Source organism: Pipra filicauda, unplaced genomic scaffold (assembly GCF_003945595.2).
Source record: "Pipra filicauda isolate LSUMZ 115617 unplaced genomic scaffold, ASM394559v2 scaffold250_size1122263_pilon, whole genome shotgun sequence".
Lineage (NCBI taxonomy): Eukaryota > Metazoa > Chordata > Aves > Passeriformes > Pipridae > Pipra > Pipra filicauda.
This window is the reverse complement of record NW_024104366.1, coordinates 408,428-425,590: the sequence shown is the minus strand read 5'-3', so window position 1 is coordinate 425,590 and position 17,163 is coordinate 408,428. Positions and strand designations below refer to the sequence as shown.

Genomic DNA, 17,163 nt, shown 5'->3' with positions numbered 1-17,163 from the left:
GCAAAGGTTTCTTTGAAATTTTTACCTGGTGGTTTTTTTTTTCCCCTATAGCATCCTAAAAAAGAAGAAACAGTGAAAACATGGCCTTTCCAATTAAGGAGACATTGCTAGCTCCAAAGTACAGATATATTGAAATTATTTATGGAATTTAAAATTATTATGGGAAGGGAAAGTTCTGGATTTTGTGTTTCCCCTTCAAAGCCATGTCCTTTATTTCACCTTGTAGTTGTATTATTGACCTCAAAACAGGTTTATCATAGGGAAAGACAGCAAAGTCAGACTCTTTCCTAAATATTGATTGAAGTGGTGAAGACTATACTGTTTAAATATGTACTCTCTATCTCACTAGATTCAACCAGTTGCAGGTTAAGACCTGCATATATTGGGCAGCACTGTAAAACCCTAAACTCAAATCCCAGCAGTTGAATAGTGGAGTAGTTGATAATGTACATGCTTGTTGTAAGGTGGTAGATAAGACCACACAAAGGAAGAAAAAGGCTCCTAATGGTTTTCTGGAAAAACCCAGTACCTGGGGAGACATTCCCAGGTGACATAAAAAGATTAAAATGAAAAAAGGAGTGATATGGAGATAATACGGCCCTTTTTCAAGAACATCCTTCCTACCAGGAATTTGGGAAGTGGATCCTTGGGTCTATTTCATCTATCACCCCAAAAATTAGTTTATTGATTATAGCCACTCAAACTGCCTAAAGAAAAAGGTATAAAAAGAGATTGGACATAAGCAAAAATCAGGGAGAAGCTCCATCAATGCTGCGGAGGTAACCGACTGGCTACCTTTTCTCCCTTCACCTTCTCGGGATGCCTTGGGGTGAGCAATCGCTCTGTACATATATACTAATTTTACTTTTGCTCCATAGTACTTTAAAATTTTTACTTATTCTTTGGTAGTTCTTTTGCTTTAGGGCGGGTGCTTAAGTTTTTGCTTTACTTATTCTTTGTAAGTTGTCTTATTTGCAAGTTGCTTTTGCTTTAGCATGCGGGCCTATGCTTTGTATTATTATTGTTATTACTACATAGTTTGTGTGCCTTTTTTTGCAGTTAGACCCTATTCCAGACACAGCGAACCCCCTAAATTGTCCCAAATTTGTATTAATAAGCGTGTTGTTTCATGAACTGTTAGAGTGAGTCTGTGTGTAGTTGCTGACAGTTTTGTGATGGCTAAATAACTCATAGGAGAAACCTGTTGAGGGATTTTTCTATTGCTATCAAGTGCAGTCCTTATATAAAAGGGTATCGAATATCCTGTCCATCTCAGTGAATCTGTTAAGCAAAGGATCTCATTAGGTGAGATGCTTAACAGACTGTTTTGGACATTAAAAGGCTTTGATCTCCTAGGGGACACTGATAGCCCAAAAAATAAATTAATACAAGTCGGATAGAAAATTCATCTTTTCTGACCCTTGTCATGTGATACTTGTTATCAATTTTTTGTTTTAAGATGATGCAGTGAATCATGTTCAGTCTTATTTACGCTTAAACATGTATTGTTTCTTTAATTTATGCTTAACACACCTTTTTTTTTAATGTTCTGAGAAATTTTATTAATTTAAATGTATTTCCAATCTGCAGAAGGAACAAGGAGAGAATGGGGCACATCTCAGCAGGACCAGAGTGTCAGAAGTTGAAAGAAGTAGTCAAATTGAGCAGTATGAACTAATTTAAGAATTAAAAGCAGAAATGTTTTAAGAAAGTGGTTTTGTGCATACTGTTTACACAGATACTACCAAATGGATTACTCATCTATTTTCAACATCAAGAAAATTCTACGGACTTCAGTTTTGACAGTTTTAAACAAAACCCATCATCCCAGCTCAAAACTATATTTGTATATGTATATATGCAGTCTGCCCTGGAAAACAAGATGCTATTAGCACATTGAGTCCTTATGCTTCTTTCTACTACAACAGACAGAAGCAATGAGAAGAGGTTGGGGGGAGGGGGGGAAAAGCATGAAAAAAAGGGATCAGTGGAGCTAAACACGTCGTTGTTTTGGGCATCCTCCTTACCCCATAGCATGTTACAGCTCTCACAATGTCTCCCTAAGATTCCACTGGGCATACCAGAAGTAAAGGCAGATAAGAATGCTCCATAGCATTGCAAATCAGACAGGAACGGGTACTCCTAAGACCCGCACTAATTCCTACACAAATCTCCTCTGAACTTCACACAGCAGGGCTGTGTATGGGCTTCAGGTCAGCTGGTGAAGCAGAAATCTTGAAGGGTTAAACCCACACATATTCTTGTTGTCTTTGTCTTTCCCTGTTAGTGGGACTACTAAATTCAGTGGACCAATCCTTGCATACTAACCCTTAGCTGCCACTGAAGATGTTTTATGCCTTGGATTAACATTCTCATGCCTTTGCCTGCTTCTGGAAGTTTCATCTCTGGCAATGAAGATTTAGCATCCATTAAGAAATTATATGGACAAATTCTTTTTCCCTTGTTTTAACAGATCTGCCTTTTGTTTATTTGTTTCTAGCAAATTATTATGATGACAAATTACTTCCCCCCCATTTTCTACATTATGCGAACTTAGTGGAGATTTTCCTTTCCAAAATACTGAAAACTAGGTCAAACTTTTCAAGTTGGCACAGACCCAGGCTTACCACAGGAACTGAGAAGACTGCAGCATCACCCAGTGAAATACAGATGTTTTCAGATTGTGTGGAACAAATGTCTATATGTCTGTGCTGCCCACCCGTTTGCCTCAGAGCTGCGTTTCTTTCCTTTGAGTCTGCTGGGTTAGACCTTCTGTCCCACCCAGAGATTTCTTCACTAGCTGTGAGCCCAGGCCACCTCTCAGAAAAGTCAGCAGAAATAGCTGCTTCTTTTTTCTCCTTTGTGCAACAATTTTGAGGGGCTTTTCATACACCCTAAAGAACAGACAATTATGTGCTCAAATCACCACGCTGCTATTTGAAGTGACTGCATGGCCATTGCTCTCATTGCAGTATCTTGGGCAAGGAAGGATGAAGCTCTGGCTATGGCCAGGGAATAGTTTTGTTTGTCAGTTGTGTAGAATATAAACTACAAGGAGCTATGTTCATGTTTAAAAGTCATTACATCTATCAATTCTATTTTGATGGCTTTCTAGAAAAGGAGACATAGGACCTCAGGAGACCTCCCAAGCATTATAGAACTTTTTGTTCAAAAAAAGGAACAGAGATAAGTCTTTAAAAGGCTCAAAAAATATCACTCAAAGCTTGAGTTGTGCAGCCATTCTTTGTGGTTTCAGTACTTGTTAGCAAAATGTTAGAATGCAGAGGAGAACTGATATCAAAATTGTGGGTGGAAAGCTAGAAGACAAGATGCTTTTGAAAATGTAGCTTGTAATGTATAAATTTGCATGCTGGACTGTGTAGACAATGGTGGAATTCAGATAGTATTTTCAGCTTTTATTCTCTACGAATATCCACAGCGTGTCTTCATATTCCAATGCAACATAATTCTTTTAGGATTGCATTTATTAATCATATACTATTATAGACTTTCTGAGACAGAAAATACCTGCACAGATAAATCTCAAAAATTACAGGAATCCCCAGGTTACTGAATGTTTGCATACCTGCAGTAAAGTGCTCTAGAGAACAGAAGAAATGGATGGGTAGGAAAATGACTGATTGGATATTTGTATTAGCCACTTTAAAAGGTATAGTACAGAGGGAATTATCAATAAGGTCGGAGTCTTCACGAGATAGCAACTCTGTTTGCAACAGTTAAGCAAGAAATGAAATAGCCTAGAATGCAAGTTGACAGATAGAGTGTTGAGTGAGGCCCCAAGGAGCTTGTGTTGACAACAGGAAACCTTTTATTTGAATTGTCTAAGGGTGGTAAAAGGTCAAAATTATTCAAATGTTGAATGCAGTGGGTAGATGAATCCTGAACCAACATATTTTTGAGGCAGCAGAAAGCCAAATGCTCCATCTCTCACACGGTGATAGCTGTGTTTTTATAAAGATTGCATAAATCTTGCTAACTTGTAATAGCCACTTTTGTACATTTTACATGAAACGTCTTCAGTTTATCCAATTAATGTAAACATAAGTGTGCTTGAGAAAGACTTAAGATTATCTTTGAGCATTAATTGTCATGTAAGTAAATACCAATAAATTTTTTACTTAGTTTTAGTACTAAGTAAACAAAAAAAAACTTAACTACTTTTAGTAGTTAAGATAACTGAGCAGTTAACTACTCATAAGAAAAAGTGACAAATTGTTAAAAAAGAAGAGACCATGGAAAAGGCACAAAAGTTCTGTTTAATCTGCCAGTGAACTACTTTATTATCCTAGGCAACTCATTTAATTTGTGTATGTCTTCCTTCTAGCCTTATTAATTAGGACTACATAGAATCCCCCTGCTGTGTTGGTTGCAGTGTGTTTTACCATCATCTGGTCATAACCAAGAATAAGGATATAAAAATGACACTGGATTCTAGAAGAAAAAAATCTTTCACCCTTTCCATGAAATTGTTCCAATTCTTGTCCTGTAACTAAATTCATACTGTCATCACTTCCTAAGTTTTATATTTTAAGCTATGAAGAACGTACTCGGTCATGAAAGGTTTTCCTGTTGCATTTTAGAACGTCAGTGTCTCTGGAATCTATTTAGTCACCTACACCTGTTTTACAGCACAACACACAACTGCTAAGTATGCAAGAACATGGAGTGTGTGTAAATGAGTTGTATGTATGAGTATTGATTTCAGCAGCAATATTTTAATGATGTTTCTCTTGAAAAATGAACAGTAGATCTGGGCTCAGAAATTCTTAATACATGTGTATAGCAATAGACAGTCCATATTCAGTAATGTACTTTATTATTCTGTATAGAATCTAAATTATATCCTGTTTCACCACAGCGTACATACATGAAAGACCCATGCTAATCTTTTTCATTCTGTCAGCACATCTGAAAGGCATTCAACACAATGTTGTTTTCTTAGGAATGCAGCCTTTTTGGTCTGTATTGGCTTGCCCTCTAGTGAGTCTCCCTGCTTTCTGCTTCTCAATGCATTGTCTTCCAAGACAATTGCCATGTGGTACAAGATTCTGGCTCACCATTCTTCCACCTCAGCTCCAAATATGATTCTCTGAACTAATGTCTTTAGTTCAATGTATGTACCAAGTAAGTTGAAGGTGCCAAAACCTTTTGATTAGGCAATACTGATGAACTGTTCAGCTCTGTGGCTTATTGCATTATCATGATCTGTAGTCCCACTCTTCTCTCGGTGATTACCCCCAAAAAAATTCAGGGTTAAAGCTCACAGGCTTCTGCCTGGGACTGAGGAAACTGAGGAAATTGATAGTTTTCAGAACAACCACTGAGGAGACTGAAAGGAGGTCGTGCTTATCTCGTCAGCCTGCTGGTTCAGATTCTGTTTTCCTGCCCAATTTGTTAGTGCTTCTAGATTTGTAGTTACTGTTTGTATCTCAAAGTGTGTTTGGCCTGAGGACCATTATTTCTTTCACTAAAATTTGTGGTGATTATTCAGAACTTTACCTTAAGCTGAAAAAGTACATTCTACTCAGGGTTCTCTTGAAATCCATTGAATAACAGCAATCTGGTTTGTGCAGGGAACAACTGAGAGCACACTGTTATGATGCATTATTTTTAATAACTTTATTGCAATAGAGTTTTAAATTTCTTGCAGAAAAAAAGGAAAGATGGAAAAGAAAGAGAAAAGAAAGAAAGGGAAGTTTGAAATTCAGCAGCCAAATACAAAACTTTGTACTGACTTTTGTGTAGTCTAGGGCTTACCCTTCTCTTCTTATGCATGATCATGTTCACTCAAACCAACTCAGAAACTTCCTTTGGTTTTGGAGGTTAAACTCTCTGAGATTAGAAGCAGAGCTTTCTGAGTCAAGGGCCCCTACCTTTGGAATTAGTTTTTCTTGGTTCTCTGCCAATGTCCAGCTCCAATAATCTTCAGAGCACATGGCAAAATATTTGTATTTGGGTTAGTTTTTCTCTATTTTAAATGGTTTGGTTTTGCTTTGAGTTTCACGTTACAGATCTGGAGATGGTAGATTGGGAATCATTATTTTCTAGCAGGATTATTTAGTATTACCTACCATGGGGAAGTTTATATGTAATTTATCAATTATTTTTATAAATGTGTCCTGCAGTGCCTGAATGAACAACATTTTCATTTTCACTTTTAATTTGTCATTTTCTAGCCCATGATACTGGAATTACTTTGATCCAAACTGGAAAAGCTCTTGAGGACAGAACTTTGTTCCTTGTGTGCTTTGTTGTGTGTAGAAGGAGGGGGTGATTCTGCAGGTGGACAGACAGTGGAGTGGCTTACCATTTATGAGGACTAATCACTTTGTTATGGGCAATTCTGCAGTCATGTCTACCTTGATACATGTTCCACAGCCATCGGGGCTGTGCAAACTTCCCCCCAAAGTGGCTGCCTGCAGCTAGTACTGCTTTTTGCTAGTGAGACCAAAACTATGAGAGTATCCAGAATGTTTGTCTATCCACCCCAAAATGTAGACTTTCAATAAAGTCTATTACAATGATTACAAATGAATACAGATGAATGATTGTAAGTAGTCTAAAGTATTTGATTATAAACATTAACATTTGTGGCTTAATTGTCTGTTTATCTTAGTTTTAAACATTGATGCTGGTAATTTCAATAGAAATCCCCTTTTTTGCACCAATCTGAGTAGACAACAGGGCCCGCAAATATTTGACATGCTTTGAGAATAATATGAAAGGATCTTTAGAGATGTGTATTTTAAAAATACAGCTTTGGTATATGACAAAGACTTTATTGTGAGATTAGCCCTTGCCCTTTCTCCAAATATATTGTAGCACTAAGTTCGGTTCAGGTTCCTGAAGTAACAATACTGTTGGGGGATAACGAAACCCAAGGCAAGGAATAAAAGTGAGCCATGTAGTACCTGATAGTCACCTGCTTCCCAAAATAGCCTGGGACAGGTTCTCTCCTGGTGTAAAACAGACCAGCTCCTGAGCATGTGGCCGGGTATCTCTGCGGAGCAGGTAGTTGCTGTTGGAGAGGTCAGTACATGCATCAGACAGATCAGGTGTAGATCAGATATGTATCTTTGCACTGCAGGATCTCAGAAGATGTTTCCAGTTAACTTTCAGAGCAGCTGCTCCTCAGGACAATGTGGTGTTATATTTAGAAGTGCAGACTGGTCACCTGATGGTGTCCTGATTTAAGAATGATCAGGTCTGTGCTCACCATTCATCTCTTTGAGATAAAAAGGGAAATAGTCAAAGAGTTGGCTTGGCTCTGGCACCACTAAAGAAATTCTTGTTTTAGTATAAACCACTCTTAATAAGATAGCATTTTTCCCTACCATGTCTAACTTCAGTCTGAGAAGGAAGCTAACACAAAGAATAACAGTCGTGAGTGCACTGCGGTCACAAATGATTTAGCAACTTACACAGATTTTTTTTTTTCTTTTCTCTTCTTCTATCTGTGTTGATAAAATCGGAGAGCCGGTGGCTAGTACTGATTTAGACTTCCAGCCTGGATTTGCTCTTGTTTTTTTCTTACTCCAGTTCTCCTTGTGCAGTGCTGCGTGGCGCTGGCAGCCTGAGAGAGAGGGAGCTCCAGTCACACGCATAGACTCAGACCGCGGAGAGGAGATTAACATCAAGGAGCCCACATTTGCAATAGCGGGTGGTGCTGGGGGAGTGGGGGGGAGAGGCGAGGGGAAAATAAAATAAAAGCAACAATCGGGTAAATGCTCGTCTCTTCTCGCCACCAGCACCTTGCACAGGTCTGAAATCGCTTGTTTTGCTTTGCTGTATTGCGCTTGCCTGGGCTGTGGAGAGGGGAGGGGGAGGGGAGGAAGGGGGAGGTTTAACTTTTACTTGACATTACCGGGTTATTGTCACTTCCCCCGTGTTAAACCCCGGTGGTTTCCCCTCGCCCCCACCCCCTCCCCGTGCTCGGCTCCCTCCACTTAACTTTGTTCAAAGGGCTGCAGCCAGCAGGGTTTGTCCGGGCCTGGGACACAGATAGCGTAAAGTAAATAACCACCACAATTAGGCTGGGGCCGGGAGTTGATCTTCGTGGCGAGAGATCTGCTTAGTTAGCGTTTGCTGTTTCGGGGCGATTGAAGGCCGCCGTGCCAAGGACAGCGCACGCACACACACACACACGCACACACACACACACACTCACTCTTACACACGCACGCTGGATACAAAAGTCTGGAGGATCTAGGGGAGAATTGCAGCCGCCGGATCGGTGCAGCAGCGGCGGCCAGAGCCATGCGTGTCACGGCCTCCTGAGGGGGGAAAAGGAAGGAAGGGAGGAAGGAGAAAAAAAAAAAAAAAAAAAAGAAAGAAAGAAGGAAAAAAAAAAGAAAAGAGAGAGAAAGGAAAGCAGAAGAAAGACGCGGGGTGGTGGAAAGTGTTTGCCTGCTTTTGTCTCGCAATACAGTGAACTGGAAGATGGAGATGGATGTTAAGGGAGTTTCTCCGTGCCCGGAGCCCATCCCCCCGGCGGCGGGGTCTGGCGGCTGCCCGCACCAGCGCCCGCACCACCGCGATGGGCAGCCCGCGGAGCCGGCCCCCGCCGCCGACAGCGGCCACCCGGAGCGGAGGCACGGCGGCGAGAAAGAGGACAAAAAGGTAGGTCCGCTCCGCCGCCGGCCGGCCGGCGCCGCGCCCGCCCGAGGGGCCGCTGCCCGGGGCCGCGCTCGGCGGGGCGGGCGGGGCCGCTCCCGGGGCCGCTCCCGGTCCCATTCCCCGCCGGCCCCGGGCGCGGGCAGCCCCGCGCCGCCCTTTGTCAGCGCGGCGGCGGGAGGGGGGGCCGGCGGCCGGGGTTGTCTGAGGACACGGGGGCGGCGGGGCGGGGAGCGCGGGGCCGCCGCCGCCGGGCCCCGGGCGCCGGGCATTGTTCCGCCCGCCCGCCCGGCGGGAGCGGCCCGGGGGCCGCCGCCAAAGTTTAACCTCACTTCGAGGGGCCGCGACCGGCGGGGCCGCCGCTCCCCTCCCTTCGTCTCCCCTCGGCTCCCACCCGGCGGCGAGGGGCGAGTCACCTGGGGGAAGGAGCCCGGGCGCTGTGTCCCTCCAGCCCTGCTGTGTCATTGCGGACCGGGGGACGGCTGCTCGCTGCCGAGTGAGAACCTGCGGGTGACGGAGTTCAGCGAGAAATGGGTCAGATCGCACCCTTTGGTGCGGATGTGTCTGCTGCCGGGAGGATCGAAAGTAGAGAGGATGGGATGGAAAAAGGTTGCCATTAAGATAATGTCAGCGGAGTGCATTGATCAGTGCTTTTGTCTGTGGGCACTGTCTTCATTTCCATTCATTTTTCTCGGCATGGGTTTGCTAAACTGAAGCCGATGAATTCTGCTGTGGCTGTAGGTCTGTAACAGGCAGAGACTGATAAATGTGTAAGTTTCATCGTAATCCGGTGATGGTTGCAAGGTGTGATCCGTGTGTGCTAGACTGTAAAACCCATCCGTTTATATTTTAGTGAAATCCTAGTAATTCTCTGAATGCACAGATACCCCCAAACAGATTATAATTCTAAAGTAAATGTAAAAAAGAAATGCAGTGTACTGGATTTGAGCCGTGTATCTTCAACTAGTTTTACTATAGTTTGATTTTGTTACAAATGTGTAAGGGAACAGTAACACAATGAAGGAATGTAAACCAGCAATGCAATAAATCAATGCAACAACTATGTCACACCACATATTTGCATGACTAGAGCTCCAGTTATCTTGGGAAATACAAGGTGTTTTTTAAAAATTCTATCTGTAATTGTAGATCCCGAGTTTTCAGCATTTACCTCCTACACTTCTAGGTTTGTTACCGTTCAGTAAAATCTGTTCTATTGTTTTAATTAAAAGAGAGTATCGATGACGGATCATTTGAACAGGCCCCGTACATTTTAAGAGGGTGGATGGATGCAAGGGCTTTGTTTATAAAATGGTAACTGATGGTTTGCATATTGTGATAGATGAACACAGAATTTCCTCTCCTTTGAGTTTATGAATATTTAATTCTGTCGTGACTGCATGCTACTGTACGCAGTTGAATGATTTGTGTGTGCTTGATTGTTTCTAGGATCCCTTCCCTTGCATTGTGTTACTTACTGAAACTTGAAATTATTTTATTTCAAAATAATTAAAATGTAGAGCCAAGGTTGCCATTTACATATGACTTCGTTGTGCCACTGTCTCGAGCATTTAAAAACCCTGCCATCAGCAGAAATCCATGCTCAATAGTTACTTTCTGGTATACCACACAGTCTGTCTAATGTTTTACCAGTCATGGTAAAACAAGGAAGGCAAACAAGGTGTGACTGAAGGTGAATGAACACCAGAGAAGGCCTGATTCTCTGTGGTGTGGCTAATTAACATGTTAAGATGACTCAGTATTGCACTGTTTTATTCTGTATTTGCCAGCATTTTCTGGACATGGAAAAAAAGTACTACCTTTTTTTTTATTTTTTTTTTTTGTGTGTGTCCTAGCTACAACCATGCTAAAGTACTGTAATATACTCCTCTTTTTTAACTCCACAATTAAATCCACAATTAGCTTTTCCAAGCTTGCCATTGCCATGATTGTTGCAATGACTAGCTTGTATTTTTCGGAAGTGCTGTGATATTTCAAACCTCCCTAAATATATGTATCTTTCCTAGATGCTGTCCCAGGACAACTAGTGCTTCTTATTACTGCAGAACTATTTCAAATATCTGGTAAAATAGTGGCATCAGAAATATAATGAGAAGGGGAAAACCCATTAAAATGATAGTAAAATCCAACATTATTGTGGAAAAAACCCATCAACCACAAAACTAGACTGAAGCATTGCTGGAAACATCATCTAAGAACTTTCTGAATTGAATGAAATAGCAGTATCATTGTTTATTTGACCCTTAAACAAACATCAGAGGCACACTGATACATCCTAGAAGTGTGAGTGCTCTACCTGCAAATCGTACAGGACACTAGAACATCATTTCCTGACAAGTGTATAGTTATGAATAACTAACTATTAAGATCTTGCAATGTCTCATGATTTCACTGTCAATTTGCTTTTTGGGGATCATGCTTTAATTATAAAAAAAATCTTATATTTAATCATTGAGCTCCATTTCAGTGGAGATAAAAAGAGTTTTACTTGAATCTAAATGGAGCTGGGTCAAATTTATGTTCTAATAAAGGTATTTTTGTCACAGCATCCAAACAGAATATTGCTGAATTAAACAAAGCAAGTATTTTCTTAAGTCTGTGGAATCTCAGTAGAAGCTACTACCGTAGTCTCAATTATATGGGTATCGGAGGGATTTTTTTCCTGCTGTATGTTAATTTTTTTTTAATTATCTTTGAACTTCAATAAACTTTTGAAACATATGTGTAACTTGAAATATATCCCACTGTCTTCAACTGGGATACTGACATGCCAAAATGTGTGCTTAAGTGCTTTGTTGGAGGAAAACCTGAGTTACTTCTCATATATCTTTTTGTGTTGAAACTGTCTCTAACGGATACATGAGGAGAAACTATGAAGATTGACTTTATAATATATTAAGTATACAGTAAAGCATAGTTGCCATTTAGGTGGGAGAAAATTAAGCAGAAATAGTAGAGTACAAGATTTAGAAAACAGCTGACTCTATGTGGATACTATTTTTTCTCTTAAAGCAAAACACATCAGAAAATGTTTTTCAACACTCCTACAATGTTTTCTGTTATTTTAGTTAAAAGCCTGTGGGTCTAACCCTGTATACAGCAGCATGTTGATATTTTCCAGTATGGCAATGTGAGTGACTGGGGGAGAGAACAACGTGCAATCCTGGCTGTTCATTCCTGGCTGGAGGTGCAGCTGATGCCTGTGACAGGTTGTGTGGGTGAGTTTTCACACCATCTTGCCACTCTGTGACTCAGTGCCAAGGGACACAGGCCCCTAAACTTTACCGAGGATTCTTTCCAGCTTATATTGTAGTGATTGCATCTTTGCAAGGATCACTGTAGGGAGCACTTTGGGAGTAGAAGGCAGCTCTGCAATTCCTTTGCAGGCTGGTGACTATGAGTGACGTTTGTCACAGCTGATGTTATGACCAGAATTTTCCCAGGGGTGGTACCCTGAGCTAGGACTTTCAAATCGTTGGCTACAACCAGTCTGTTACAGTGTTTTCATTTTCCAAAGCACTGTGTAGCCCCTAAGTTCTCCAAAGTTGGTTCGAGGTATGGATTTGGTAATGTAATGTTGCATACTGAGGGGGACCTCTGTATCTCTGTGGGATCCACAAATCATTTACAAGCACACCCAGAGTTTTCACTTTTATGCCCACTTTCCAGATATAAACCCCTCTGAAACAGCTCCAAAGTGAAGAACTTTCTGTGTATTTACATGGAAATGAGCACACCGAGGTTATAGCAAAAGCAAGCCTACCTGGGCTGGGTACATTGTATTCTGGTTCAAAACCAATTTGCCAGTGTTTGATAAAAGACTTCTGAAGTGTTTTATGGGCTTATTTGTATGTTATTTCCCAGGATGCTCACCTTTGATAGCACTGTGTGAGAGTGGTTCCCAGGTGTGAGCTGGGGAAAAGCTGAGTGCTTTGGGGAAGGGCACTTGGTATTAACTTGGGAATTCTGTTCTGCTGTACACGTGATCTGATCTAATCATCAGCCTCTGAAAGCCTTCTGCTAGTGTATTTACAAGTATACTACTATCAACAATATGGTGGTTGTTCACTCATCATTCACAAGCAATAGGTCAGGAATAGTGGAAGACACTTCAGAGGCAATTCTTTTTTTAATAATTTCTCATATGTATTTAATTTTGTTTGATTTGGAAAGCCATATGTTACCGTGTGTTTACATTTAGAGAGCAGAAGGCTTAAGAAATGCAGTTTATGCTTGAAGCAGACTGTGGGAAGTTTCTTTTAGGGGGTAGATCACTCCAGTCTCGGGTCAGATGTGCTTATCTTACCCTAGGCAGTTACATTGTGCACAGATGAGTAGTTGTCAACCACTGTCTGTTTTCTGGAGATTTGAGTGGCTTTTTTTCAGATAATCTGAACCCTTCCCATTGAGCAACCTGAAGTTAGGAACCAAAAGTTGAAAGTGAAATCAGTAATGGATACAAGGAACCAATATGGGTGAGTGGGACAAAGAAAGCAGAGATAGACAACACTACCACTTGCTGATGGTAGCAGCTTCTCCTCATTACAGTATAAAAGGCAACATCTTGTACTAGCTGGAATTTCCAAGTATGGAAGGCTTTGTGCCAGGTGTATCATGGGCTATGGTCTTGCCAAGATGTAATGCAGGCATGAATAGTCAGGGTCTGGCCGTTGTCTGCCTGGATGGACAAGTTCTTCACTACCCAGACATGGCAAAAAATTATACTTGAGGCTGTTGCTATTCTGGGAGTTTGATGTGAGACAGAAATTTCAGTGTATCTCTAAAGTGAAGACAGAGGTGGAGAATAATGTGTCTTTCTCTAAATCATTGCTAAGAAGATTTCAGAAATCATTCCTCAGCCCAGCAACATCAACTCTGTCTTTTCAGGTCCACTCTTAAGCACCTATTCTTCATTCTTAAGCTGTTCCCAGCCATGCTGTGGGCCATCATGATATTGGTATTGATCTGCATAGTTCAATGTCTTCCTGAGGAAATGGTCTGAAAAAAAGCTATCACTCTGTTCTTCCAGAGTTCCCAGAGCCTGGTGGCTGCCTGGGTGGTGAGCCTGTCCCAAAGCCAAAGACTCAGGACGTTCTGAGTCCCTCATATTCAGATGCTTGTCCTACTCATTCCCAGGTCACAGCTCTGGAGCAGGCTCTAATTCATGGCACTGTGGGGAGACTCCCAGACACATCTGCCTGGAATGGTTGCCCAGAGCCACAGTGCCTGACAGGTGCCTCTGGAAGGGATATTTTAGTCCTTTGTATTGCTGATGCAGGCAGCAAAGCTATTAACTGTGCCATTAACCTGTTTCGGTGAGCAAGGCCCAAGGGCTATCTGCTTTGAGGAGACTAAATAAAAAATTCAGATTAAAAAAAATCAAAAAGAGGAAATTCACTGTGAACTGAAAGTCTTGCTTTGCAGGCAGGTCTACTTCTGCATTTCTATGCATTTCATGTACTCTGCCTCTCACTCTTCTCTTGCCTTCTAGTGAGAGGATGAATCCTTAGATGAACTGATAATTGTGCCTCTGTTACAAAAGCAAGCAGATTCGAAGAATAGAAAGACAGATACTGTTAGTACCTAAAGTGAAGGCAAGACTAACAAGCTCATATTTTATTACACATCAGAGAATCCGAAAGGAGAAAAGATGTTGGAAATCAGGCGCCATCATTTTCATATCTCTGAAATTACTTTTTGTCTCGTATTCTGTGAATTCTTTTTCCTACATGGCCAGCAGGTCAAGGGAGGTGATTCTCTCCCCCTCTGCTCTGCTCTTGTGAGAACTGCTGGGGCCCCAGCATAAGGAGGACATGGACCTGCTGGAGCAAGTCCAGAGGAGGCCACAAAGATGATCAGGGCGCTGGAGCACCTCTTCTGTGGTGACACGCTGAAAGAGTTGTGGTTGTTCAGCCTGGAGAAGACAAAGCTCTGCAGAGACCTTACAGCAGCCTTTCAATACATGAAGGGTGCCTACAAGAGAGCTGCAAAGGGAATTTTTGCAAGGTCATGGAATGATAGGACAAAGGGAAAAGCTTTAAACTGAAAGTGAGTAGCTTTAGATTAGATATTAGGAAGAAATTCTTTATTTTGAGAGTGGTGAGGCACTGGAACAGGTTGCCCAGAGAAATTATGGATGCCCCATGCCTGGAAGTGTTTAAGGCCAGCTTTGAGCAACCTGGTATAGTGGAAAGTGTCGCTGCCCATGGCAAGGAGATTGGAACTAGATGGTCTTTAAGGTCTCTTCCAACACAAACCATTCTAAGATTTTATGATTCTATGATATGGGAAAAATCTTACCTTAAGTAGATGTAAACAGTAGATTGACATTATTATCATACTGAATCCAGAACACAGCACTGTACCAGCTACTAAGAAGAAAATTAACTGTATCCCAGATGAAACCAGTGCAATATGGTAAATACACATATAATACGTATTTATTTGCAGGTGATATACTGAGGATCTGGAATGTGGAGAATGAGGTTCAGCATGGGTTTTATATTAAAACATAAAGTTGGAAAGTGAGCAATTGATTTCTCTGCTTTACCTGTGTCTGTACTAAAACAACATACATGATGGTGCATGTGAATGATTCTTTAAAATTTTACTAAACACAAGATTTCTGAGAGAAGAATACACTATTTAAAATAGTTGTCCCCTTAAATAATTTGTATGAGAAATGTTTTGGCAAAGTGTGAACAACTGTTTAAATTTTTCACCCAACTGATCAATAAGTGGATGAAGCTTGAAAAGGTGTTCACACTCTGACTGGTTCCTGGGGTAAACATTGAGATATTCAATTGTAATAGAGAGATTTCATGAAAAGTAAGTAGTGCTTAGAGTTAATACAAAGTGAAATTAAGTGCATATGTAGTTGATTAGGTAACAAATCCAGGGACATAAACAATGAACATCATGGGTGGGAGCTAAACAACACTCTTGAGTCATTGGCAGCACAACCACAAGTTTTGTATGCAGAAGACACAGAATTGACTCTCTGGCTAAAGGCAATTTTGTCTTGGCTGCAGAACAGTTGTGAGGATTCCTACTTGAAGGAAGACACAGCGCTGAAAAGGGCTTTGTTATCTCCTCTTGAGCAGTTGGGACATTGCCTTGACTCAGATGCAGTGGTATGTGTTCATGCCTGTGTGCTGAGGCTGGAAAGCAGTTCTATTCAGGGCTGCATATGACAGCCGTGAGCTTGGCCAATGTGTGGCATATCCTTCCCACTTAAGTAGAGCTTGTTCTCAAAAGCCCAGTATTCACAGGAATTCCTGGCCAAGGGTTGAATGCCAGCTTGTAACAAATCTGAGTCTCCAAACAATGGATAATCAATGAAGCTAGAAACGAACAATAACCATGTTGTTGCATGCTATTCCCAGTGTTTTCCTAGATGCTCTCTGTGTTTTTAGACCATCTCTATCTGTGGTAAAAACTTACTGTGTCATACTGCATCCTTACGGCACAATAATTTTTACTATATCAAGGTTATGATTTACTTAATTGCCTAAGTGTGCTGGTTTAAAGGTAAACCAGCAGGGGAAATGAACCCAACTCAAAAGAGAGATTATAAGTTGGAAAAACAATTTAATAAAATAATACAGTAAGTACGATTATACAGACAAACAATTGGTTTTAACCCACAAAACCCAAATGCATAACCCAGCACCCTGGGGCATGAACAGAGTGGTGTTCGTTGGGCCCCCTGAGTCCAAAGTAAAAGGAGAGGGAAAAACCTGTTGGTGAGAGTGCTGTTGCAGTCTGGTCAAGAGTGGTGATTGCAGTCCGGTCGAGAGTGATGGTCTCAGTCTGGTTGAGAGTAGTGGTCTGCAGTCTGGTTGAGTGGTCTGCAGTCTTCCTCTGGATCCCACGAGTGGTTAAAAAAGTCCCAAGACCTCAAGATTATATATCCTCCAGTTCAGGCGGGAATGCCCAGTACGTCCCTCAGGGTGGGGAGTTCCACAATGGGTGTGAGGACAGGGGGCACTCTCCTATCTCGCAGGCCTCTTAACACCCAGTTTATAGCCTAAGGAGTCAGGCCTGCCCTGGGCAGATGGTGTAAATGGTCTATTGATAACAGTTTCTGGGAAATGGCATGGAAGGCTATAGAATGCACAGTTTTGGGTTACACCCATGCAGTGATGAACTGGTCCCAGCTGTTCTAACTAGGACACTAAGCTAAGAGAGACATATAGTTACTGATGTGTGAAGTGGTTCAATTTTTGTTTGGTTCCATACTTGCTTGTTCTCTGTCTGGCTGTAGCCACACTGCTTATACAGTGACTGGGATTATTTCCCAGCACCTTGTACTAGGTGGATTTCTGTACTGACTAGCTGCCAGTGGTAATTGTCTGGTAATGGTGTAAAAAATTGCAGAGTCTCAGTAGAGTTGCTGGTTTCTAATGTCTTATCTCTGAAAACACCCAAATAGTAAACAAAATGGGACTGCAACTATAAATGGGAAAATGACAACAGGAGCAGGATAATAATTTCCATAAAAGTAGG

At 41.5% G+C, this 17,163-nt stretch overlaps 1 protein-coding gene across 1 annotated transcript in view; it reads left to right on the top strand.

Annotated features, from left to right (window-relative positions):
- Positions 1–7,928: 7,928 nt before the first annotated feature.
- Positions 7,929–17,163, top strand: part of LOC114001925 (protein alan shepard-like) — a gene marked incomplete at its 3' end in the record, with an annotated part of 384,849 nt that continues 375,614 nt past the window's right edge. The window contains exon 1 of the mRNA XM_027747507.2: positions 7,929–8,640. Within this exon, the coding sequence (XP_027603308.2) occupies positions 8,461–8,640 (180 nt within the window). The remainder of the gene's footprint in view (positions 8,641–17,163) is intronic.